Consider the following 25,418-nt stretch of genomic DNA (forward strand, 5'->3'; position numbering starts at 1 on the left):
TTTCCTAGTCAATAATTATCGCACATTTCTTATAGATCCTGTATGAAGATGGTACTCTCCATATATCTTCTGAATCATTTCAAAATATCATTATCGCCATAGCAAAAAAAAAATATCGGTACATCACCGAACGATTGTGGAAAGACATTTAGATTATACTCATGCCTTAAATGTCCTGAGATAATATTTATCTTTTACAACCGCCTCAAATATGCGGAGAAATAGCACATTTTTTGTTTGATTCGTCATAGATTGACAATCAATCAGTCATCAACGAAGAACATAATGTCTGGTCAGCTGACCGACTTATTTAATGTAGCTATCCCTTTCTTATTTATTAGCACAGCTTTGACGCTTGATTGCCATCAATGTAGAAAACTGATTCATTTATTGGGTCAACGGCTCTTGCTGAGTTTGAAAGCTACTATTCTCAAAACAATATAGTTTATTAATTAATTACCCGTTCAACTATACACTATATCTAGCTCTTAATGAATAAAGCCTTGGATGTGGTTATTCATCCATGCATATTGTTGACAATGTTTAAGGGTTGTAATGGGATTATAATTCGTCAAATTCCTTTCTTTTTGAATACATTAAAGAAGGAAGGTTTGCTTGTACAACTAAGGTGAAAGTAATTCAAGGTATTCGATTCAAGGACATATGTATTATTGTACTGGGAAATACAGATGCATTTTTTGTGTCTGTTTTAACTTTAAAAATGAAAAATATTGTTTTAATTGAAATGAATTTTTTTTAAATGAAATTTGTTTAAAAATATACAACCCAAATGAATTTGAATACTCCCAAATACATTGATTTTTGTGTATGAATGCACCCATGATTTTGAATAAACCCAATTAAGAATTATTTAATATATTGTTTAAAACTAATCAAAGTGTTAGGATTGAAGAATTAAAATATTTAAATACAGTTGTGCTGTGCATTCTGGTTGGTTATCAATAAAGTCCGGATATTTGTAAAAGGTGATCAAGCCGTTCGCCAAAGGCGGCTATAAAAATTACAAAAATTTTTTTAAAATTTTTCTGTTTACTTTTCCAATAATTAAGAAATATTTCACTTAAATAAATTAATATTAAATAAAATTTTCAATAAAACGTTGGTACAAAAACGCTGTGTTGAGTCATAATTTAAGTCATTGTTATAATACTTTTTCAAATAATTTTTTTGTTTTCTTAATAATAAATACTGGTCTAAATACTTTTATAATATGAAAAGCTTTTCTTCTTTTTTTTTCCTTCTAACTCTTGTGGAGCCTAACTTTTACCAACCGGAGTCGAAAGAATTTCGACTCCGACTCCTGCAAAATTTTCAATTCCGACTCCAAGACACCGACTCCACAGTCCTGACTTGAATTCTCCTGCAAGTCATCATTTATTTAGACAGTCAAACTGGCTTTTAATAAGGGTGAAATAACCGTAATATATATTCGTTATAACAGAGTGCTTGTCAAAAACGTGTTCCTTAAAAAATCATATAAGTTTATATATACTCTAAATTATAAATATAGTACATATTTTATTTTTTTCTGTACAAAACAAAATGAGTTGGTTAATTTTCCTTGAACAGTCTTATTTCCACTTTGCTATGGTATTATTGTCTCTCTGCTGAGATATTATTCTTCGGATAAGACTCATGGCCAGAAAAATATCACCGACATCAAAAAGAAATTTTTCTAATTAGGGATTAGCTTGGATAGTGATTTTGATCACAAAAATATTGTTCGCTAAAACTGTGATTCGCACGTTAAAGGCGATTCAAACTCCAATCGACTTAAAATTGCACCAACTTAGGATCTCCGTTTTCTTCGTTAAATCCGGGTTCGTTATAAGCAAGTTCGATTGCATTAAAAAAATTCAAATCAATAATATGAGTTTTGTCAGTCTTATGTAGGTCATATTATGTTTCTCTTATTCAAAAGTTACTTTAAATAGACTAATATGTATACATATGTGTGCCCATAAACTAATGAATAATACCAGACAAGACATATCTGAATAAATATGTTCCAGAAGTGTTGGCGCCCGTTTCTATTGACACAAGAGAAACTCAGATGTTTTCCTCTTGGATAAATATTTTTTTTATACACTCTTTTCTATTGAAACGATGACGAGATAGTGATAAATAGCTCATCAGATTTCTTTCAGAACTAATTCAGGATCTTGTGCTGATAATTAATTTTAAGTAACTAAATAAAATCTAAGACGTCAGAGAACAGAACATCGAGCTTTCATTTGGAGATTAAATATAAAAGTAACCATTTATTTAATCTTTGTATGTTTTTTTTAGTTAAATTTATTTAAATTAATAGATACCAAATGTATTGATCACGAAATTCACTTTCATGTAAACTATATTTAAGTACTATAGTCCTTAATATTGATTAAATAGTATTAATATAGTATTGCTATATCTATAAGTAAATACTATTATCTATATTAGCTAAATTTTGTTTGAAAATGATATATTTGTTACTATGAATGACCGAAATTTGTGGTTGTTGACTGTGGTTGTTGACCACCGGTGAATGTTGGCAATCACATAGTTGCTTTGGCCATTGTCGATATATATTTGCCCGGTATGCCCTACGTCAATGTTTTTTTAAGGTTCAGTGCCACTGCCTAGCATGCATTTAACCGGTACTCCGAACACTGATGTTTTTCCTAATCTATCCTCAACAGATATTAAAATATCGAGTAAAAATAAAATAATATCAGTGAATAAATTAATATCAAATAGGATATAACAAACATTTCGAACATTCACCACTGCGACTATGTTGACATTCACCGAAAGTCGACATTCTTTTGATTTCGGTCCTTCACGGTAACATATTTATCATAAAGAAATTTTTGTGTCAAATAATGACCATTTAAAAAATTAAACTTTATATCAAAAAATACTAGCATAAGATTTAAATTCTTATTAACTAAATTATAGTTTTGGAGTTAGAGTATTCAGTTTACTATTTAAAACAAATTTTCTTTTTTTTTTAATATTGCAATAATGGGAAAAGATAATTCATTTTTCGTTTGCTAAATTCGTCAGATCAATTAAATTATTATTTTTAAAACTATTATTTTTTCCTCAGCAATGGCGTGCATATGTGCTTAGAGATAGGTTCATGGGTGGAAAGAGGTGTGTTTTGTGTAATAACAGCAGAGGGCGGAAGAAATCCAATTTAATGGATAAGAGGGGTGGGGGAAGGAACCTTAACCCATATCCTAAATTCCTTTAATTAATCCTTATCCTTAATTAGTCTAAGGAAAAAAGTTTTTTATTTTCAGCAAAATATTCCAAATTATTTTCTTTATTACCAAGAGTATTTTAAATTTGAATTACATTGTTAAATTAGTTTGGTAATTATGTTTTATTCTTCATAAAATATGTTACTTAAGCCAAGTATTTACCTGTTAATAAATTTAATTTTGTAATAAGAATAGTAATAGATTTAAAGTTTTAGTGTCTTAAGTCGTTGATTAGATGCCCTCTTTAGCTAGTTTTCGATGGTAATGTCGTCGCATGAAATGATGCTTTTTTTGGGGAATAATATAACTTTTTATAACTGCTATAAGTTTACAGTAGTTACTAATAACTCTTAGGTCAAGTATAGCCAGCGCCCTCTATATTCATTCTGAAATTGGTGCTAAACGTCAATAGGGAGAAAGTCACAGTTAAAATGAAAAGATTTGTGGTTTATTTTTTATATTTAAAAATTTGATGCAATGCTGCTTTGTCTGGGCTCATAAAAATTTGCAAAAAAAGGAGAATAAGGCATAGATTTTTTATAATTTTCATCTAGATTTTAAAAAAATGACAAATTGGGTATACTATAGCCTACGTCACAGGTTGTGTTATTCCTACTAAATTTAACCCATGAACGGCATTTTCTGCGAGCCTAACTTCAAGCCACAAATAAACAAACGAAGTGTTTGATCGTTTAAATAGCTGCTCGCCAGATTTTATTGCATTATAAAGAAAAGTAATTGATATTCGATTTTTGATTAATAATTGATTAATGTGGATAGTGGCATAGAATTTAGCATTGCGTCATGGTAAATGTTATTCCTACTAAGTGGAAGTAGTTGTGTTTTTTTATATTATACCCAATTGGCGATTTTTCAAAATATTTAATAACTTTTAAAATATTTAAATTATTTGTCCTTTTCGAAGCACAGATAATTCTTGCGACAAGATGGTATATACAGTTTAAAATTATAGCTTTGATTTAAGTGTAACTTAACACTTAAACAGCTGGCTTATTTATTTTCCTTTGACAAAGAGCTATAAAAAGCATGTTAAAACGAAGAAAAGAATCTGTAAAATTATTATATGAGCAATTTATATATCCAGTTCGGTTAACGTACGTTTGAAATTATTAATTCTTGAGCGTGTAAAGAAAGAAAAAAATCAAAATCACAATTTTTATTTATTTATTTTTGTTATGGTAAAATTTTAATATTTTTTAACGTAATTTATCAATCAATCGTTTAGCAGTCAAAATAGAATTATCATTTCCCATTAGCTATGTCAATAACGATAGAGCGATGATCTCGTTTTTCGTTTATTTATAAACAAAATGAGCAAATGCAGCGAAAAAATATCTGGTGCGATTCTTTTTTTAAAAATGCTTTCAAATGGAAAATTCGACGACCCGTGCGAAGCGAAAGAAAAAACAGCGCTTAGTATCTGGTTTTCCTCCTCTCGGGCACAACCGCTATGATTCACAAACCGCAGATTCTTCTTCAGAATTCTAATTCTAATTGGCAAATGGTTCTAGAACTTAATACTTTACTAAGAAAGTAACCCGTTTTTTAATGTTTTTTCCCCCTTTCCATCTATGCTATTATCTTACTGAGACAGGTGATGTTAAGCAAAGCAGATGTCTTAAGAACTGGACATCTGCTAAGTTTAGCATTGCTTTCTTTTTTCTATTTTTCTTTAAAATTCCAATCTTCTTGTAACTTGTGATGGATTTCAAAACTGTGCTGGTTTGCTTAAACCATTTGGGTGTGTGTAACGAATGAAATACGAGTTTTATTGAAAGAAGTAAATAAATAAAAAATAGAGTGGCAAAAGAAATTTTTTTTCTTTTCCTAATCCTTTTTTCGTCAGATTTTTCCAGAAATGTTTGCCCGATTCACCCATTTTTTGTATTACCAATTTCGTTTGGCGCAGTATAACTGATTCCTACTCTTCTGCCATTGAACATTACATTCAACTGTACATAAGTCAGCTATGTATTAGAATTTTATGTGATTTTTCTATTAAATTAAGATTTTTCTGTTTTATTTTTTTCTACGAAATGTGATTTTATCTAATAAAATCCATGGATTATTTGTTTGGTTTAAATTTAGTACTAGTTTTCTTTATATTTGTGTTTATTTTTATTTTATTTTTTATTATTTGCCCAGATATCCTAATAGGTAAAATATTAATATTAATATAATAAATTGGAATAATGTGTTATTTTCTGTAAAATAATGAAATGGAAATAATAATGAAGTGGAAGTAATAATGATGGAAACAGATTTAGACTTAACCCGTTCTAAACAAATTTTTAAAAACCATATTTATGTATTGTTCCCAGATGCTGGTCTAACGAAAGTAAATTTTGCACATAGTTTAGTTTTTCCTCAATAAAAAACTAATTGTCTCGACATATTTATTCATCAAATTTCGAGAAGCTAATATTATTGTAATTCAATTTTCAAAAAATCACAATAAAAAAAGTAGAAAATATAGCTAAAAAAATTTGCAAATTTACTCAACAAAATGTCAAATACGAAACATCTCTCACACTTAGTTTTCCAAGTATAGATTTAAGTTCTATTTTCGAGAGTTTTCTTTGAATAAACATTACTATTCTCCTATTATTCTGAATATTCGTGAGGGTTTCTTTCAAAATCATGAAGTTTATATTCTAAGCTAACTTTAGAAAGTTGTTTAGTTAAAATCGATCAGTTCCTTTGAAAATTCTTTTTTTTTTTTCATCTCTAGTCTTAGATTTTCTTTGAATTGTTTATTATTACTTAAAAAAATTCATTTCAATTGTTCAAAATATTTATTCTGTTTATTTTTTGTTTTATTTTTTTTAAATGAACGACAAACAAATTTTTTAAGTTCTAAATTGCTTTGATATTTCAAAGAAACTCTTTTTGAATCTAATCGATCCCTAAATTAACTTATTTATTTTTGTTTCTGTTATTAATCTTCGATGCTTGGGTAATTTAGTTACAAAAAGGCTTAACGCTATTAATATTGAGAAAAAAAAAGTTTAAGAAATTTTAATTATGTAACTTTAAATTGTAAAGTTATTTCTTGTCTAATATGAAACTAACGAATCCCTTCTTTTTTATTTCGTGAAAAATATTTATTATAATATCGTTTAAAGAGAGGAGTTTAACTAAATGACTTCGAAGTTTCCCTTACTTTCGTTTAAATCTTTCTGTCAGTTAACCACCCAGTTATGTACCACATCACTAAAATAATTATTAAAAAAAATTCATTTGATTAGAAAAAAATTCACTAGATAAGAATTTAAAAAGAATGCTTCAGGAAAAATATCTATAATTTATGATTATGTAAAGTATACTGATAATTTCATAATTATCTACAAATAATTTAATAGCAATTTTTGCTAATTTTTTATGTTCTAAAATAGTGCTTTGCTGAGCTCACTTCTTTCCTCTTCCGCAGTCAATAGTGAAATATAAATTAAGCTTGTTACATTTTTTTTTTTTTTAAGTGAAAACTAAAATTTTGAACTCTGTTAAAATGAAATAACCCAGTATATACTAGTATTAACTTTAGCAAAAAGAGTATTTTAATTTACTTTATAACCGTTTTGAACAGCCGACCAATTTAGGGTTTGCGACTACCAATGTTCACCTCCGTAGTCTTGTAATTTTGAACCCAATCCAGAAGACAAAGGAACTACTGGATCAAGTAATGGGCGAAATCTGCTTTCGTGGAGGACGTTTTGGTGAAACTAACCCGCATTTGCGTTACATGGAGTGACAAACCTCGAAAACCTCCCACGGTTATCCTGACGACAAGGGGACTCAAACCCATGATCCGTCTACCACAGAGGATATTTTAAGTCAGCACTGTGGTCGGTTCCAGACTGGTGCGGAATTCGTATCGACTAGCCATCTCGGGGATTTGCCTCAAAGAGTATTTAAAAAAGGTATTTAAAATTAGTATATTAATCCGTTAAAATTTTTTTATTTTCATAATTTCTATTTGGATATGTAGATACAGTAGTACTTTGATAAATCCAAAGCACTCGGGCGTCATAGGCCCTAGGCAATTGTTCCCTTAACTTTTCAACCATTTTTTTTATACCTTTTTGAAATGTATTGGTACCTATTAGAATATTCGAAAGGTTACAAAACTAAAAATATCGGAAAAACATATTCGTTGAAAAGGTTCTTTATTAATAATTTATTGGTTGTATTTGTAAAAATTTAAATTTTTATATAACGGAAAGCGAGGCACTTTTTTAAAACCCTTTTTAAATACTTTCTTAAATTTCTAAATTAATTTAATTTTATTTTCTGTTGTCAAACGATCTTCAAAAGAAAAATAAATTCTAAAATGCATTTTGATGCAAGTAATAATTTGCATTCCAACACGTCAACCTGCGTTCAACTTCCGTATTCATCTTTTTCAGATACAAAATGTAAATAAATCCAATATTTCACTTTTTATTATGGTTTCACCAGAGAATTCTGAACTCTATTCCAGGAAATTATTCTCCTTTTTTCTCTTTCGCAAGCTATGAAATACATATAAATTTAGCTGGCAGATAAAACGATTTCGGATCTGAGCTTTTATTCTTTCCTAAGTTGTGTGTTAACTTCAATAAATACTTAAAGATATGCAATCCTTCTTATCTATGCAGATATTATATCATTTATCTTTCTGACATGTAAATTGAAAAGATTCCGTTACGCAAGACTGCATAAAAATAAACTTCATTTTAACTGTGATCTTGAGAGGAAATTTCATTTTATGTGAAATGCAAAGCTATTTAAAATAGTAAGCAACCAAACTTGAAGTTCTTTTGGAAAATATCTTGATTGTGTTTTTGTTCATTGATTATCTTGATTGTGCTATCTTTGTTTCTATCTACTTATCTGGATTATGTTACAGAAATTGCTGAACTGGTATGTATGTGTATTACCAGGCAGGGCGTTAGCAAAGAAATTTTCATAGGTGCAGACCCAAATTACTTAGTGTCATAAAAATTGCGTTATAAGCATATTTTTTTCAGTTAAAAAAAACTGCGCAAAGCGACGCCCCCTTACTACATCCGTATCATATCGTTGATATACAATAGCTGTGAGAATCAAAAAATTCTGTTACTTAATGCAACGGAATCGAAGAACGTTGAACAATTAATTAAATAGATGATGCCACTTAAAATTTATAAGTAATAAGAGGCTGAAGTCGTATTCTTGACCATAGATGGCGCCACTGAAAACCAATAACGCACCCTCTGCCCTAAATTTGCTTGGTTTCACCAAGCAGGCTTGCTGGTTGGCAAGTCGCATTAGAAACAGCAACTACAACAGTAATATTTCTCTGTTTACTGTCCATTAGTTGAACAGAGTGCCGATTATCTTAACCAAACACGATCCGGATAACTGAAAATCCGCATTTCCAGGCTTAGGATTGACAATTGTAGTAAGTGCCTATTACAAATGGCTTGTTTGAAAGCTTTAGTTTTTTATAATTTTATTAGAAACCCTTATAAGAAACTACTTGTCACTCATCTTGAAAAAGGGCGGTCACCGAGGGGCAAAAGAAGCTTTTTTTTTTTACCCCTTTCAGATATTCTGAAAATAAATAAACATTTTCCGCGATTATTATTATTTGGGGGGCACATGGTTCTTGGACGATCCGGATAATCTGGTAAATCGGCACTTTACTGTATTGTAAGATAAACTCACGTTCTCACTGACAGCAATCTCATTTAGAGAACATGTGTTTGCCAGATATTAATGGCTCAGGGATAGAGCGTTTGTCTGCTAATGAGGTGAATCAGGTTCGAATCCCAGTGGTGGCTCGTGATACGGCTTCGTGCTTCCAGTTCACAACGACCACAGTGCTGACGTAAAATACCCTCATTGGTAGACAGATCATGGGTTAGAATCTCCTTGGCATGGGGCTAACCGTATAAGGTTTTCTTGATTTTCCTCTCTATGAAACGTAAATGCTGGTTTCTTCTATCAAAAAGTCATCCACGACGGCAAAATTTCTCCCAATGCTTGTTCCACTGTCTTCTGGATTAGGTTCAAAATTACAAGGCTACGCAAGGAGTTGAACATTGGTAGTCCCAAACCCAAAATTGGGTCGGCTGCTCAACGCCGGTTATAAAACAAAAATAAAATTGCACGGCATCATAAACGTTGTTATTTTTAATAAATAGGAGACCCTGTTCGGCATTCTTATTTTTATTTGTGCTAATCAAAGTGGAAAAAAAATCACATTTCCTTGTTAGGAATGAAGCGAATATAAAATAAAAGTCAAATGTATTTTATAACTATGGTATCGGTGGATTATTTTGACTTTATACCCGTTATGAAGAGATGAATGATGTGTTGTTCAAACAATTTGCTGTAATTTCCTGCACACGTGAATGCGATTGAAAATCATAAATCTCGAAGGAAATTTCTTTCTTCATTCAAATGCTACTTCTTTGATCCACCGCGAATAACAAATAAAAGATTTAAGTGGTTAACTGATTTGACTATGGGCTCAGCTGCGCTTGGAGTTATTTTATTTTAGAGGAAGTTATAATGTTTTAACTTTCTCTGTGGATAACTCATAAAATGAGCTTCACGTCTTGCTTAGGGGGTAATGAACTGGAAGACTCCTTAAGTCGCTAAAAAATTGCTCAATTGATAGTTAATAATCAAAAGTTTATTCCTCCTTCTTTTGTCAAAAAATATTAAATAAAAAAAAAGAGGAAAAAAAGGGATACTACCATTCCGAAGAGGCATAAAAGTTACCAATGTATACAGTATACATGTTTCTTCCTCCATTAACACTAAACATACCATGTCGGGTCAAAAGACCCGTTTTTGTATGTTGTATTGTATTGTATTGAAAAGTGTTGGTATGTTTAGTGTTAAATGTACAATGCTATACATATATATAACAATGTTACCAAAAGAAAGTTATTAATGATTAAACATGAAAGTTAGATGTATTCTTTTAGTGATATCCTTTATTATATAAATAAACATTAAAAAATAAATATTAAAAATTATATTAATTCAATATTAAGAAAAATTCTCCCTAGTATGTAACTTATTTCTCATATTTTTCATATTTTATTTACAAGTTAATCAAGTTAATCTTTATTAAATTTATTATTATCAATTATTGACAATTGGGTATAATATGGAAAAAGCACAACTACTTCCACTTACTAGGAATAACATTTACCTTTTAGTTTAATTAATAAACTGAGTTTTAAATATGCTTACTAAATTCATAAACTTTGGTAAAACAACAATAGAAATTATTTCCAAAGGAACTAGACTAATACAATTCCAACCTGGCGAGTAGCGACTTATAACAAGACACTTCGTTTAATGCTTTTACTTGTTGCTTAAAATCAGGTTCGCAGAAAATGCTGTTTACTAGTTAAATTTAGTAGGAATAACACGATCTGTAACGTAGGCTATAGTATACCCAATTGATATTTGTCAATAATTAGTTAATCAATTCTTGACAATTTGTAGTTTCATGTATTATTTTTCGTACTTAAAACTCCTTGTTACTTGTCAGGAAGTAACTTTTCAAATATAGTTAAGATTGGTAGATATATTAGTGGTTGGTCGACATAATAATTATTAATAACAATAGTATTGACATAATAAAATAATAACAATAAAATAATAATAATAGCATAATAACAATAAAATGATATAAATAATTATTGGTAGACATAATAGTTGTTGCACTTCAGAGGGTTCAGCCATAAAAAATGTTTGCTAAAATCTTTACAAAATAATGTGCAAGTAAATTTTTTTTTTCTGTATTTCTGAGGAATAATTTTTCTGTACAAGCATCGAAAATTTTTCTGAAAATCTTCGGTAACTAAATTAAAACTGTTCAGTGAAGAATTTTTGAGAAAATTGACTTCTTTAACAACATTCGGGTTTCGAAACAGAAAAAAAAAATAATCAAAATCATGATTTTATTCAATTGGTTTCAATTAAATATTGTATGATCCCCACTACAAAAATCCATAAGCTCTAGAGTTTTATAATTATTTAATTTACAGAATTATTATTATTTATTTATTTTTGCTAAATTTGTGTAATGAAAAGTGTATTAGTTAAAATAAATATAATGTTAATTTCGCACTCAGTTTCTGCATCGGTTAGAAATCAACATTAAACATAGTAAAAATTGTTTGTGATTATTTAAAACAAAAATTTGAATAACATTTAAAATCAAAGTATAATTTTTAATGTATTTGAATTCCAACGGACAGCGACTGACTTCTTGAAGGAAGTGCTGAGAATTTTGGAGATGTCCGCTCACGTTTTAATTTTTTTTTTTTAAAACCTAAAATGGCTCAAGCTATTGTATGATTAAAATCTATCAATCAATCAACAAAATGGTTCAAGCTATAGTGTAACTAAAATCAATAAATAAAAAATTAAGCAAAATGATAGCTTATATAACGAAGTTAACTTTAAATTTAAAAAAAAAAAAAAGAAAAAATGCTATTATTTTGCTGTTACTAAAAATTTTTGTCGTCTACACTTTCCACTCTCATAACTCAGAAACAATTGAATGAAAAAAAATTTAGAGAGATGGTTACGAAATTTTATGGTATAAAAGTGTTATTGATGCGGGTGATTAGTTTTTTTTTTTATTTATTTTGTTTCAAAGTTATTATATTTTGGGGTGGATTGATTGCGAACGGCAGTGGTTATATTGTTACTATGGATATTTGCTATTCGGAAAGCAAAAAACTGATTACAAAACTATTTAGTTCTAGCTGGTTTTTAGAAAGCAATGTATCCGTGATTACTAACTATAGTTTATATATTTACATGCGTATAATCTCTTACAGTTGAAGAGATTATTGTGAAGCCCTTATTGTTATTAATTATAACTTTCCACGACTAGTTACTTTTTCTCGAATAAAAACAGTATTTTACATGCTATAAAAGCTAATTAGTCTTGATAATTAGGGATATTTATGTTATGTTACGAAATTATGATTGATATTAGATGATTTTTTTTAGCAATTCAGTTATTTCTCATTTTAGTGAGAAATAACAATTTAGAAAAATGTAAATTATAATAGAATAACAATTAAAAAAAGATCACATATGTGCTCTATCAAACACTGAATCTCTTTTCTTTCTTTCAATTCCAGCTACTGCAATGTTTAGTCCTTAATGCTTTTTATCGAATAAAATTTAAAAAATTTATTTAATTTCCAGCTGGTTTTTAAAAAGCAATGTATCCATGGTTACTAAAGCTTATTAACATTTATACTTTATATATTTACATCCCTGATTATTAAAAATTTACTGAGAAGCTGTAATTGTGAAGCTTTAATGAATTGTAACTTTTATACCACTATTTCTATTTATCTTTTTTTTTATAAATAAAAACAGTCCTTTACATGTTATAAAAGTTAATTAGTCTTATTAGTTAGGCTGGCGGATATTTTACACCGTTCGCATTCGCACTTGATATTAGATACTTTTTTTACCAGTTATTTCTCACTTCCTAGTGAACAGCTCAGAAAAATGGAATAACAATTAAAAAAAAAAAAAAAGATTATGTGCTATCAATCACAGCATATCTTTTCTTTCTTTCTATATATTTGAGCTTATTGTTTCTTCTCGAATAAAATAAAATAAAATTGGACGAAATCTTTTATTAAAAGTTCTAATTATATTAAAATTACTAGTAATTTCTAAATCAATATTCTCAACACATTTCCTTTGTTTAATGTTATATTATAGGAAGGCTACCGTGTAGTTATTTTCTCTTTTCATTAAAAACCTCAGCTGCTCATCACGTTTACCTCATTAATTTTTATACCAACACATAAGTACACGCGAACTAGGAAATCGAATTTCATTCAAACTGATTTCTACAGCGTTCTTAACAACTTCTCAACAGGTGCGTTTTTTTTTTCCAGCCGTCATCAATGGCTGTCTGTTCGGACTGCGGTGGTTTTAAAAGTTCATTCGCTTTTTTATAAAATCGATGCTGGAAGGAGGCATTTGTACACAATGAAGGCGTAAAAGATGCCCCTTTTTCATTTTCTGATTTATTTTCGTTTCTTCTTTCGTTACATTACGTTTCGTTTTTTTTAGGCCACTTAAGATAATTTTTCCACACTAACTATCTGAAGAACAATGCGCAAAATAATTAACGGAACTAAATAATTTTTTATCTTTTTAATCTTAATTTGATTTCATATCTTCTTGTTTGTTGGCATCACTTAAATTAATTTTTGCACACAAACGATCTGAAGAACATTGCTCAAAATAATAAAAGGAACTTAATTTTTGATCTTTTCAATCTTAATCTAATTTCCTTTCTTCTTTCGTTTCTTTTCACTTTTTTCAAAAACTCTTTTTTCTGTTTGCAACACTGAAAATTAATATTTTAACCAACACAATCTGAAGAACAGTGCGCAAAATAATAAACTGAACTAAATAACTTTTAGACTTTTCAATCTTTAAGTTCGAAGGGATAAATTTAAATATGCTAATTAGCCAGTCCAGACGATATTTTGAATTATGACACACACACGCAAAATAAATAACCATACAAAAGCATACTTTCTCTGAAAATTTTTTTCCGACTGATTCTGATTCTTGATTCTCAAAATATTAAATTAGCCGCAAATATTAAACTAGTAAAACTAGCCTCCAAATATTAGACTAGCTGGAAAATATGTTCCCTAAAAATCTGTTCAAGAAGAGCGAACGAAAAATTTTAACCCTTAATGTTTTGCTTTTTTTCCCCTATTTTTTGCTTTTTTGATATCGATAGAACAATTTTAAATAAAACAAGAAATTTGCACGCAGCTATTAAACTCGTTTATCTTAAAATAATTCGTTTTAAAATTTAAGTGCTTTCTTTTACATTATTATTTTTTACATTATTAGATTAGATGATTTTATTATTCGAATTATTTTACTATTATTTTATATACATTATTTTACAACGACAAAAAACAAACAAGCATATTATGGGTATAATATAAAAAAAACACAACTACTTCCACTTAGTAGGAATAACACTTACCATGACGCAATGCGAAATTCTATGCCACTATCCACATAAATAAATTATTAATCAAAAATCGAATATCAATTACTTTTCTTTATAATGCAATAAAATCTGGCGAGCAGCTATTTAAACGATCAAACACTTCGTTTGTTTATTTGTGGCTTGAAATTAGGCTCGCAGAAAATGCCGTTCATGGGTTAAATTTAGTAGGAATAACACAACCTGTGACGTAGGCTATAGTATACCCAATTGTAAAGTATTCGCGAACGCACCGACCTATAGGGTGTTGTTATTTGAGACGAATGACTGCGTATTCAAATGTTGCGATTGCGAACATTAATTTTAACATCATTTTAAATTACTATTTTAAATGACAAAATCCAGAAATTTTAAAAATAAAAATTTCAAAAAAGTTTTTCTTTTTAATTATTAAAAAAAAATTTTTTTTTTCTTTCTCAATTCGAACGGTTCTGCTCAAACAATTTCACCTTTAAAATTGTAAGGCACTCCGTTTTTTATTTTAGACATTTTACATAAAAATTTGGAGGAAATTATTTTAGCGCGTGTGTTGATTTATGCTGGAGAATGATAGTCCATTCAAACGATGATATTAAACATATAACAGATTTAATGAATATAAGTAACTACAGTGTAGTTAAACATAATTGTAATACAGCTTCAGAAATGACGCGAAGAAAATAGCGAGAGTCTCTAGCGTCAGAGCTGGTCGTTGAGATCCGCCATCGTCAGGTGCTCGAGCAGGAATGAAGAGTGGCGTTCCCCCTGGTAGAGGTGAGGAAAAGGAATGACGTCAAACTCCTTAGTATCGCCATCTGTTGATGGTGGTTGATACTAGTCGCTACAGGAGCCTCCCTCTAAACGACGGAGTCGCTGTCACAAGTCTAGTCTCTGTGGGCTTTTTACTATTCGGCCTGCACGTGTCTTCCGGGTGGGATTTGTAGGAGGTGCAAATGTGACACGTTTGGTTACAGGCTTGGGAATAGTCAGGTCTAGGTTCTCCTCGGGTAGTGGAAAGGTCTCGTTGTCTAAAAAGTCCTGGTTGAGGAGGTAAGCAGGCTTCACTCTATCGATACTGACAGTCTTTGTTTTACCTTTCACGGAAATGGTGAAGAATTTATCTAGTCTTTTTAGAACCAGGAAGGGACCATCGTACACCGGTTGCAAAGGCTTCCGCTGGGCGTCGTGCCGGAGGAAAATGTGGCTGCAGGTGGCAAGGTTCTGAGGGACATAGACATTCCTCTGGACTCCATGTCTGGAGGTAGGAGTGGGCTTTACCTTTTCCATGGTACTCTGTAGCCTCCTTGTGTAGGCATCTGGAGGTTCGCCTGTGTTCTCTGAGAGAATTTCGTTTGGCAGGCGAAGTGTTTGGCCGAAAACCATCTCGGCTGTCGTGGCCTGAATATCTTCCCGGAAAAAGGTGCGAAGTCCCAGCAAAATGGATGGTAAACATTCCACCCAATCGTCAGTCAAACATGCACGTAGAGCTTGTTTTAGTTGCCTGTGTTGTCTTTCAATAAGACCGTTTGATTTTGGGTTATACGCGGTTGTATGAACATGGGTTATGCCGAAAAAATTATTAAACGAATGAAAAAGATTTGATTCGAATTGCGCTCCCTGGTCGGTTACGATTTTTCTTGGTACACCGTAGCGCGACATCCAGTGCGTATATATAGTTTTCGCACAAGTTTCGGCAGTTTGGTCGGATACGGGGATAGCTTCAAGCCACCTGGAAAACCTATCGATAATCGTTAAAATGAATCTACAGCCTTGAGATAAAGGAAGTGGTCCAACGAGATCTATATTGATTTCTGAAAATTTTTCGGATGGCACTGAAATATTTTGAATAGGGGACCTAGTGTGCTTGTGCACTTTAGATCTTTGACACTGAATGCAAGTTTGAACAAAGTTAGCAACATCTTTTTTAATATTTTTCCAAAAGAATCGCTCAGTCAATAATTTAACAGAAGCTTTAACACCAGTGTGGCATAATGAATGAAAAGAATTAAATACACATAAACGAAAAGGTTCAGGGACATAAATACGTTGTTTCCCATTTTTGGTATTGACGTACAGGTTTAGTCCGTGTTCGGGAATGTATATTTTTTCTATGCTCAAACTATCAACTTTGGGGTCGTTTATTAGTTCTCTTAACTCTAAATCGTCGTTTTGATACTGAGCTAAAAGATTGTAATCGATTTTCGTCGTACTTATGGATTCAGAGTAGATTCGCGACAAAGAATCAGCCGGGGCATTTAGACGACCGGGTAAGTACCTGATGTCAGTTGTAAATTCACTGATGTAACAAAGATGTCTTTGAATTATCGGAGCTGCTTTTTCCAATTTTTGATTAAAAGCGTGCGAAATCGGTTTGTGATCAGTAATCACTGTTAAAGCGCGACCCTGAATAAAATGTCTGAAATATTTGATTGACAAGTAAATCGAAAGAAGTTCACGTTCGTACGTGCTTTTTACGGTTTGAGCTCTGTTAAAAGCAGTGCTATAAAATGCTAGAGGTTTGAATTTATCTAAAAGTTTTTTTGGATCAAGAATCTCATTTTCTATAGAACGATCGTCAAGTTCACAAAGTGAAGCACCTGCATGTGTAGCACTGGCATCAGTTAACAAGAACAAATGAGAATCTGGCCTTGGGTGAGCTAATAATGTAGCATTTGCTAAAGCGTTTTTCACGTCTTCGAATGCTTTTAGCTGTTCACTAGATAAGTCTATACTCTTTTTTGGTTTGTATTTACCCTTAAGTAAGTTATGTAAAGGGGATAAGATTGCGGCGCAATGCGGTATAAACCTTCTATAGAAAGTAATAAGACCTATAAATCGTTTTAATTGTTGAAGGGTACGCGGGGCTGGGAAACTTTTTACAGCTTCTACTTTATCTGATAGAGGCTGAAGCCCTTCGCGTGTTATTTTAAAACCTAAAAATGACAATTCATGGACGCCTAATACGGATTTCATAGCATTCAAGATTAACCCGTACTTCGAAAGTCTTTCAAAAATTATTCTTAAGTGCTCTTCGTGTTCGGCTTCTGAATTACTGTATACTAATAAATCGTCTAAATAGCAGAAGACAAAGGGGAGGCCGCGTAAAATGGTATCCATAAACATTTGATATGATGATGCGGCTCCCTGCATTCCAAAATTTAGCCGCGTAAATTCGTATTTACCTAACGGACAGACGATAGCGGTTTTATGCTGGTGAGCCTCGTAAACTGGAATTTGAAAATAGGCTCGAGTCATATCAAGTTTACTGAAAATTTTGCTACCAGCTATCTGATTGTTTACATCTTGGATGTGCGGGACGGGATATAATTGGGGATTCGTGATTTTATTTAGCATTCTATAGTCACAGGTCATGCGAAAAGTGCCCGCTTTATTTTTGACTATATGAATCGGTGAACTATAGGGTGAATTACTCGGTTTTATAATACCTAATTCTAAAAGGTTCTCGATTTCTTTTTTTACAAATGTATATTGTTCTGGGTTTAGTCTGCGTGATTTACACTGAACTGGAGCGTGATCTCCTGTTTCGATATAGTGCAAAACATCGTGCATAGGGGGATCGATTTTAGGGTTAAAAGGTCTCGTTAACGAAGGAAATTGTTTTAAAATATTGCCATATTTGTTTAGATTAACAACAGTAGAGATCGAATGGAATAACGAATCTCGAAAAATTCCTTTGGTGCTAAGTTCGGTAAGAGGGTCAGTTAAACAAAGTTTTTTAAAATCAATTAAAAGTTGAAAATGACTCAAAAAATCTGATCCTATTATCGCGTATTTTGTTTTAGCCAAAATGAAACGCCATGTGAATTTTCGTCGCAAACCTAAATCGACAGAAGTTAATTTAGTGCCAGCGTTTGGTATAAGTTCGCCGTTTGCGGCATACAAATTAAATTCGTTGCTATCTTTAATTTTATTTGGGTTAGAATGCGGTAGAATACTGATTTGGCTTCCACTATCGATTAAGAAATAAGTACCGCTTATAGCATCTTTTACAAAAAGACGACTTTTATTGTTATGCAAATGAACGGCGTGCGTCTCGTCAACCGTTCGCGTTATTCGTTTTTTGAATCATTTACGTAGCTAGGAACAAAATTACAGGGGCTTCTACATCTGCGTGCCTTATCTTTAAATTTTTCATGATAAAAACACATGCCTGAATTATTCTGTACGCGGCGGGGTGTGTTAGATCGGTTTCTACCTTGATATCTAGTTCTGGATTTACTTCGAGATAATCTATCAACTTTAATTGTGAGCTCTTCAATTTTGCTGCTTAATGCTGCAATAATAGGGTCGGGATATTTTGAAACAGCGTGGGTCTCAAATTGCTGTGGATTCGATAGAGCAATTATTTGATCTGCCTGTCTTGCTAAAGCGTCTAACGGTTCGTTAGAAATCGCGAGTATACCTTGCACAAAATTAGGCAATTGATTTAGAAACAAAGTTTTTAAAAATTCATCCGATAGCGCATTGTCTGCTAATTCTCGCATACGTCTGAGCAAAGTTGTCGGTTGTTGGTTATCTAACTTCAGTTGTGATAACAAAGTTTTAATTTTAGTCTGCTTAGATTGCGAAAATTCAGCGATAAGAGTTTGTTTTAGTTTTGCGTAAGTACGGTCGTTAGAAGTCGGATCTAGTAGCGGTCTGACTAATTTTAATTCCTCGGGTCCGAGGGATCCTATAACTAACTGAAATTTAGTTAAATCATCGTCGATTTTATTTAAGAAAAACGTGGCCTCTACATTAGCAAAATATAGATCGGGTTCTTTACTCCAGAAACTGGGCATTCGGATGCCTGCCATGTTTGAATTTGTCACGTGTAGCTTAAGACTAAAGGTTATTCGAAAGACAAAAATACACCTAAATTATAACTAAATAAAAGCTCTACGAGATGCCTGACAAACAATCAAGTAAAATGAAATACCACTGACCTGTTATTTTTGTAATCCTTGGCCGATTAACATAGGTTGCGTGTTCAACTCCGGGTCACCATCTTTAGCGCGTGTGTTGATTTATGCTGGAGAATGATAGTCCATTCAAACGATGATATTAAACATATAACAGATTTAATGAATATAAGTAACTACAGTGTAGTTAAACATAATTGTAATACAGCTTCAGAAATGACGCGAAGAAAATAGCGAGAGTCTCTAGCGTCAGAGCTGGTCGTTGAGATCCGCCATCGTCAGGTGCTCGAGCAGGAATGAAGAGTGGCGTTCCCCCTGGTAGAGGTGAGGAAAAGGAATGACGTCAAACTCCTTAGTATCGCCATCTGTTGATGGTGGTTGATACTAGTCGCTACATTATTAAAGCATTTGAAAAATATAAAATAGTAAGAAATTGGAATTAAAGAAAATTAAAATTATTTTTTTCTTTCTTAAGTCGAACGGTTCTGTTTAAAAAATGTCACCTTTAAAATGGTAAGGCACTCTGTTTTTTATTTTAGACATTGTACATAAAAATTTGGAGGAAATTATTAAAGCATTTGAAAAATATAAAATAGTACGAAATTAGAATTAAAAAAAATTAATCCTAATTAATCGAATTTTACAATTAAATTTAAATTGTTATGGTATTTACAGCCCAAGTACCTCACCTCGTAAAAAAATATTTTGTTCGTATAGTATTAAAATTCTATTCCATAACCACAGCATACATTATACATATAAAAAAGCTTTGAATGTATAAATTAATTTTTATTTATTTTAAGTTACTTCATGTTTTACCAGTTTTTTCCATTAATTATAAAATAATTTTCTAATGTGAAGTTCTTGTTGAAAATTTAGTGAAACAGCTTTACGGACCATAATTCCTTCTGATAGTTTACTTATTGTTATTAAATTTAAAAGTAAGTTTACATCAAAGGAATAATATCTCAGATTGATAATTAAAATCAGATTAATAATTTCTTTCTTTCTTTTTATTTGTTTTTATTTAAAGTTACTTTTTATCCCAATGCTTACCCATTGTCTTTAATTGCTAACAAAAAAACACAAATTAATCTTTTAATACATAAGTACCAAATCATCTTTCAATGAAGCGCTGCAATATCTTTTTATTTTCAAATCTGAATAAAATTATTTTTATTTTTCTATTTCCATGAATAAGATGATATAAGGGTTATTTGTTATCATTGACATTGAATCATTGATTGTTTAAGAAGGATAATGAAAGACAAATAGAAAAAAGCATAAAAGCACGCAACTGAAGCTTTGGCGTAGTTTGGCATCGCTTTAGGAAAAATTGGCATGATTTTTTTAACGGTAACCTCCATCTGCGGCGTAACGCTTGGCGAAAGAGAAAAAAGAATTGTTCTCTGCTAAGCTTGGTACTTCCTTTGTAGCGATTACGCAAAATAAAAATGTATTTTAGATTACTCGTGAAACACCCACTCTATGGAATGTTATGATCTTCTAATAAGCATTACATCAGAGAAAGTGAGTGTATACCTTGAGAAAATTGAAGATTTTTGTCTCCTAAATAAAGTGCGAGCGAAACTATTATCTCCGTCGCCGGAAAGGCTGATGTCAGATCTGTCTTGTCATGTGGATGTAAATAGAAATTAATACTAAATACCAAATGTCAAATATTCGTTTTTTTGGACTAGAAAATAAGGAATATTTGTGAACTACTATTTTACGTTGTGATTTTTTATATATTTTCTTCACTCTTACTAATCAATTATGTAAGTATTTTTAATGTATTTATATCTATCAATTTTGATTAGCTCTTGAAATCAGTAGATCGACTTTTTTAAATTTTCTAAGTATTGTAATAGAATTTCTTTACTAGCTGTAAGCAATTTTAATATTTTTATGGTTTTTATAAAAAAAAGAAAAAAAAGTCGTACAGAGGATTTACCTTAATTGTACAGAGGATTTATTATTTCCTTGGGTAAGTCAGTCCGTTAGAATTATTAAATTTATGTTATTTATATTTTGCTGAGTATACTAATGTTTATCTAAGTGTGGAAAATTTTATACATTTTAGATTGATCTTTACCCGAGGTTAATTTAGAATATTCTGAACTTTTGATCTACTTGTGTGTTGTTACTTACTTTTCGTCGCAAACTGTTTACAATTATGTTAACTTAAATATTAAGTTTTATTAATTTTATCTTAATCTTCAGTTTTGGAATGATTTGAATTAATATTTGTGTTGTTCAAATTTTGATTATCTCAATGAGTATGACTATAAAAAGGTAATCATGTGTTATATAATGCTCAAAATGAGTTTAATGAATCTTTTTGTCAATATATTCGTTTGAAAATGTTGATATGTTCTAAAAGATTTTGTGATGCTAATTTTTAAAGTTATAAGTACCTGCACCAAGATTTTTATGACAAAGTGTCAGTAGCACTTAAAAACATTATAGTGGGTAAACTTGAAATATGAAGCATTTTACCTTCAGCCATTGTATAGTACTTATGTTTTTTAATTTAATTTGTTTTTACAAGAACCATGTCATTGCATTTTGGTGATTACAGACTGTTTGTCATAAACCTTAAAATTCATGTGTTTATTTAATACATACTAAAGATGAGTTATTTAACTTTTTAAATAAATATCTGTATAATGATTTGACTAGTCTCACAAGCATTGCTTTGGATACAGAGATATAACAGATTTTATTATGATATAATATTTGCCGCAATTTTATAATGATTTTCACTGCGAAACATAATAAAGATGTTTTTATTTGTTTATATTTAATCAGTAATCCAGATATATTCTGTATTATTACTTTTTTGTATCAACTACTATCTCCAAGATGGTAAGCTATTGTATTTATCTTGGAGTGGCAAGAAGTTATACCTTTCTAGTTAGTCTTTTCCTGTGATGTTTTTTTATTAGTTTCCGACATGCCACCGCTCAGCTATCACTTTTTTTAGTGCAAGCACCAATACGATAATAAAGGTAGCAGAAATCTTAATGTAAAAATTGTCATGGTACCAGATACAGTTTGTAGTTATTCTTATATATGTATTAAGCTTTTCAACGGTGGTTCCCACTGCACAACAATTTGAAAATACTATTTATTTATTTTATTAGCTGTAGTTTCAAGGTTAAAATATGAAATTTTGAGAATAAGGGGAAATTGGGTAAGTTGGGACTTTGAACCATGTTAGAATGGGTTCAATTATTTTAATGCTATAAATATTTTTTTCTCTCCATTAACATGCTGTGCGTCTAACACAATTCATATGAAGGAATTGGATGTGTCAGTTAAAGTGTGCCGTTTTCGTTTCAACAAGTTGTATTTGAGCATACCTAAGTAATGTCTTGAACTATACTACTTTTACCTTTTAAAATTTTTTTCTAAAACAATAGAACAATAAATTGCAATTATTTGACAAGGTTAGGTCTTTATTTTATTAATTACTTGCAACTATTTTAATTTCCATTATAGAAAAGAAATTATTGTGATCTTTTGTCAAACCCAGAGCATGGGGTTCGTTGGTTCACTAAAAACTGAGACATATTAAGTTATGTGTTCCCATTAATGTTTATTCAAATGTATTTACATTTTCTTAAAAGTAGAAAAGTCTTAAAAATATACTTTCACTATTCATGTTATATAGATGCACTAAAAATTACTTTAAATTCATCTTGTCTGCAAATATGTATTTTATTGATTTTCTTTACAAAGTTACATTAAACTAGTTTTATTCAATTTAGAATAAAATTTGTCAGAAGTGTTGCTTTTCACCTTTTGTCAATGTAATTCCAATGCTGATAAAAATATTTTTTATGTCCAGCAAATCCTTTGATAAATAATAGTGCATGACGTTGATATAATTCAAATTTTTTTCTTGAATCCCTTTAAGTAAATATCAGGTTTTTCATTACAACGCTATTGTTTGAAATGTGTTTTGGTTGCTTTAATTTGCTATAAAATATTTTGATCTATTATGTTTTATTTCATTATTTTTGTGGTCCAATGTACCCCATGAGATGTCTCAATCTCAGGGCACGCTGGTCCTTTCTTAAAGATCTGTTTTTAAAAAATTACAAATTACCAACTGAGTCTTTTGAAAAGAATCATAAATGGGAGACAATAAGTGATTTCTCTAATTGAAAAAAAATATCAAATTATATGTTCAATTTTTATTTTATTTTTAGAGGGAAGAAATAAAAACAGAAAAGTCAAACAACTAACCCCAGCTCCTCTATGTTTTAGAGCAGTGTTCCCCAACCTTTTGATCACCACGGACCAATCAACATTTGATAATTTTATTGCGGCCTGCTGGGGAGGGGACGTTGATTTTTCATATTTTAGATTATTTTGATTTATTAATTTTAATTTAATTGTATTTAAACATGCCTTCAAAATAAAATACAATTACACCAAAAATTAAATATTTAGTGATTTAACAATTCAACTTACTAAAACGTTAAATCAATGAGCATCCTGAGCTTGTTCCTTTGCAATGAGATGGTTCCATCTGGGGGTAATCGGAGACAATGATACATTACAAACATTAAAAAAAATTATGTCACTACCTTCGGGGGCCTTTTTTTTTTAAATAATTTTTTTTTAATAGAACGCAGATATTTTTAATTTGGAGTATAAACCTAGGAATTTAAATTCAGTTTCGATGAAATGTGCGGCCCGGTACCATTTGATCCACGTACAGGTACGCGGACCGCGGGTTGGGGAACACTGTTATAGAGCAACTACAGCTCTTCCTTTCATTTTTACTATTACTAAGTCAAAATTCTCAACAGAATTAGTGTAAAAAAATATTTTTATAAGTATCTTGTTTCAGGTTTTATTGCTGCAATTTTAAAATTAAATCATAATTTTATAATTATGTGTTATCAATCAATATTTCTAATTAAAATTTTTTTTTTTGCAATACAACTTTTTCTTTCTTTCAGGCTTTGTGAAATTTGTGTAGCTGCTCTTAGCACTAGGATCTTCACAATTGTCACAAGATGAAGTACTGTGAAATGGTTACAGATATTTCCTCTTCCAAAATGAATTCACATAGTAAAAATGAGGTAAGTAAATTTAATATTTTTGATTAATATTTTTATTTTGATATTTTGGAATTATATCTATGGTGTTTTCAATACAAATGTAAACCTGAATCTCCAAATACTCTACTTCAAATAAAAGCTGTCTTGCTTCATCCTGTTTATTGTGAGAAAATAAAGTTTTTTGTGTAAGCACCTCCTCCAAAATAATTGCAGGTTTTAGAGACTTCTGTATTGTAGCTTACAAGAAATTAAAAAGAAATATAGGGCAAACTCTAAAGGTAAAACTTGTAACCACCTCTCTCTCTCTTTTCTGGGTAATCTATAGTTTGTCTATGGTAAGAACTTCCCCCGCCAAAAAGTCTGAGGCCGTCTGCTTCTATGGAAACAAGAATAGTGCATTTCAGGGAGGGTAGCTTCTCTCCACTCTAGGGCTAACACAATAGACTGAAGAAAGTGATTCCCTTTCTCTCGCTGATCCGAGCCAAAACATGTCCTAAACAGTGACCCACACCCCTACTTGAAAAAGTTATACCTCGTTGCCATACTAACCGCCACGGGTCCGTAGGATTGGCTAGGGGAGTTCTCTCTTTAGACAAACTATATAATGCTTTTTCTCCAATTTATTACTTGTCAAACAACTAGGTAATTTCATTTGGCGTGAATATATATCCATATTGAGATGCCAATATGGAAACATACATTTGAGAAGCGATATATTCTCCCATCTACTTTTTTTCAACAAAGGAAATAAATATGTGTGTCATCAAATCCTATGAATCTCCCCATATATTAATAGTATCAAATTACTCTGTTGATTTTGAAGTGAATATTTGTTTCAGTTTTTTGTCTATAGATTATCAAAATTTGAGATAGTCTAAATTTGAGATTGCTTTATTCGTAAAGGAAAAGCTTGTTTAAGTTCTCGTGTTGCACCTTTCCATTCGTTTACTTCTCATGTTGTACATGAAAGTACTGGAACTATTGATACCATAAAAACTTCATGTTCTCATTAACGTTGTATTTAAAATATTAGAGATTCTTTTATCTAGTTAATTATCTGTGAGTTACGTTTCTGTTAGAAATAAAA

At 30.8% G+C, this 25,418-nt stretch overlaps 2 protein-coding genes across 8 annotated transcripts in view; one reads left to right on the forward strand and one right to left on the reverse strand.

Annotated features, from left to right (window-relative positions):
* Positions 1-25,418, forward strand: part of LOC107445112 (ras-specific guanine nucleotide-releasing factor RalGPS1) — a 58,599-nt gene that overhangs the window by 17,235 nt on the left and 15,946 nt on the right. For 3 of the 7 annotated variants that reach the window (XM_016059449.4, XM_071180048.2, XM_016059448.4), the window contains exon 2: positions 24,230-24,352. In XM_016059449.4, the coding sequence (XP_015914935.1) occupies positions 24,287-24,352 (66 nt within the window). In that variant the 5' untranslated portion in view covers positions 24,230-24,286. Of the gene's footprint in view, positions 1-2,115; positions 2,275-6,876; positions 7,211-20,615; positions 21,032-24,229; positions 24,353-25,418 lie in introns of those variants that run through there. The other 4 variants (XM_087161256.1, XM_087161257.1, XM_016059447.4 and 1 more) reach the window with 4 other exon arrangements.
* On the reverse strand, positions 18,402-19,148 carry LOC147816365 (uncharacterized). The gene has a single exon (XM_087151821.1). The coding sequence runs from the start codon at positions 19,146-19,148 to the stop codon at positions 18,402-18,404; it is 747 nt and encodes a 248-aa protein (XP_087007947.1).

This window comes from Parasteatoda tepidariorum, chromosome 1, assembly GCF_982258835.1.
Source record: "Parasteatoda tepidariorum strain Cologne lab strain chromosome 1, Ptep-v5.0, whole genome shotgun sequence".
Classification (NCBI taxonomy): domain Eukaryota; kingdom Metazoa; phylum Arthropoda; class Arachnida; order Araneae; family Theridiidae; genus Parasteatoda; species Parasteatoda tepidariorum.

Coding starts and splice junctions, on each gene's coding strand:
- LOC147816365 (XM_087151821.1), bottom strand. CDS start 19,148: ATGGCAGGCATCCGAATGCCCAGTTTCTGGAGTAAAGAACCCGATCTA.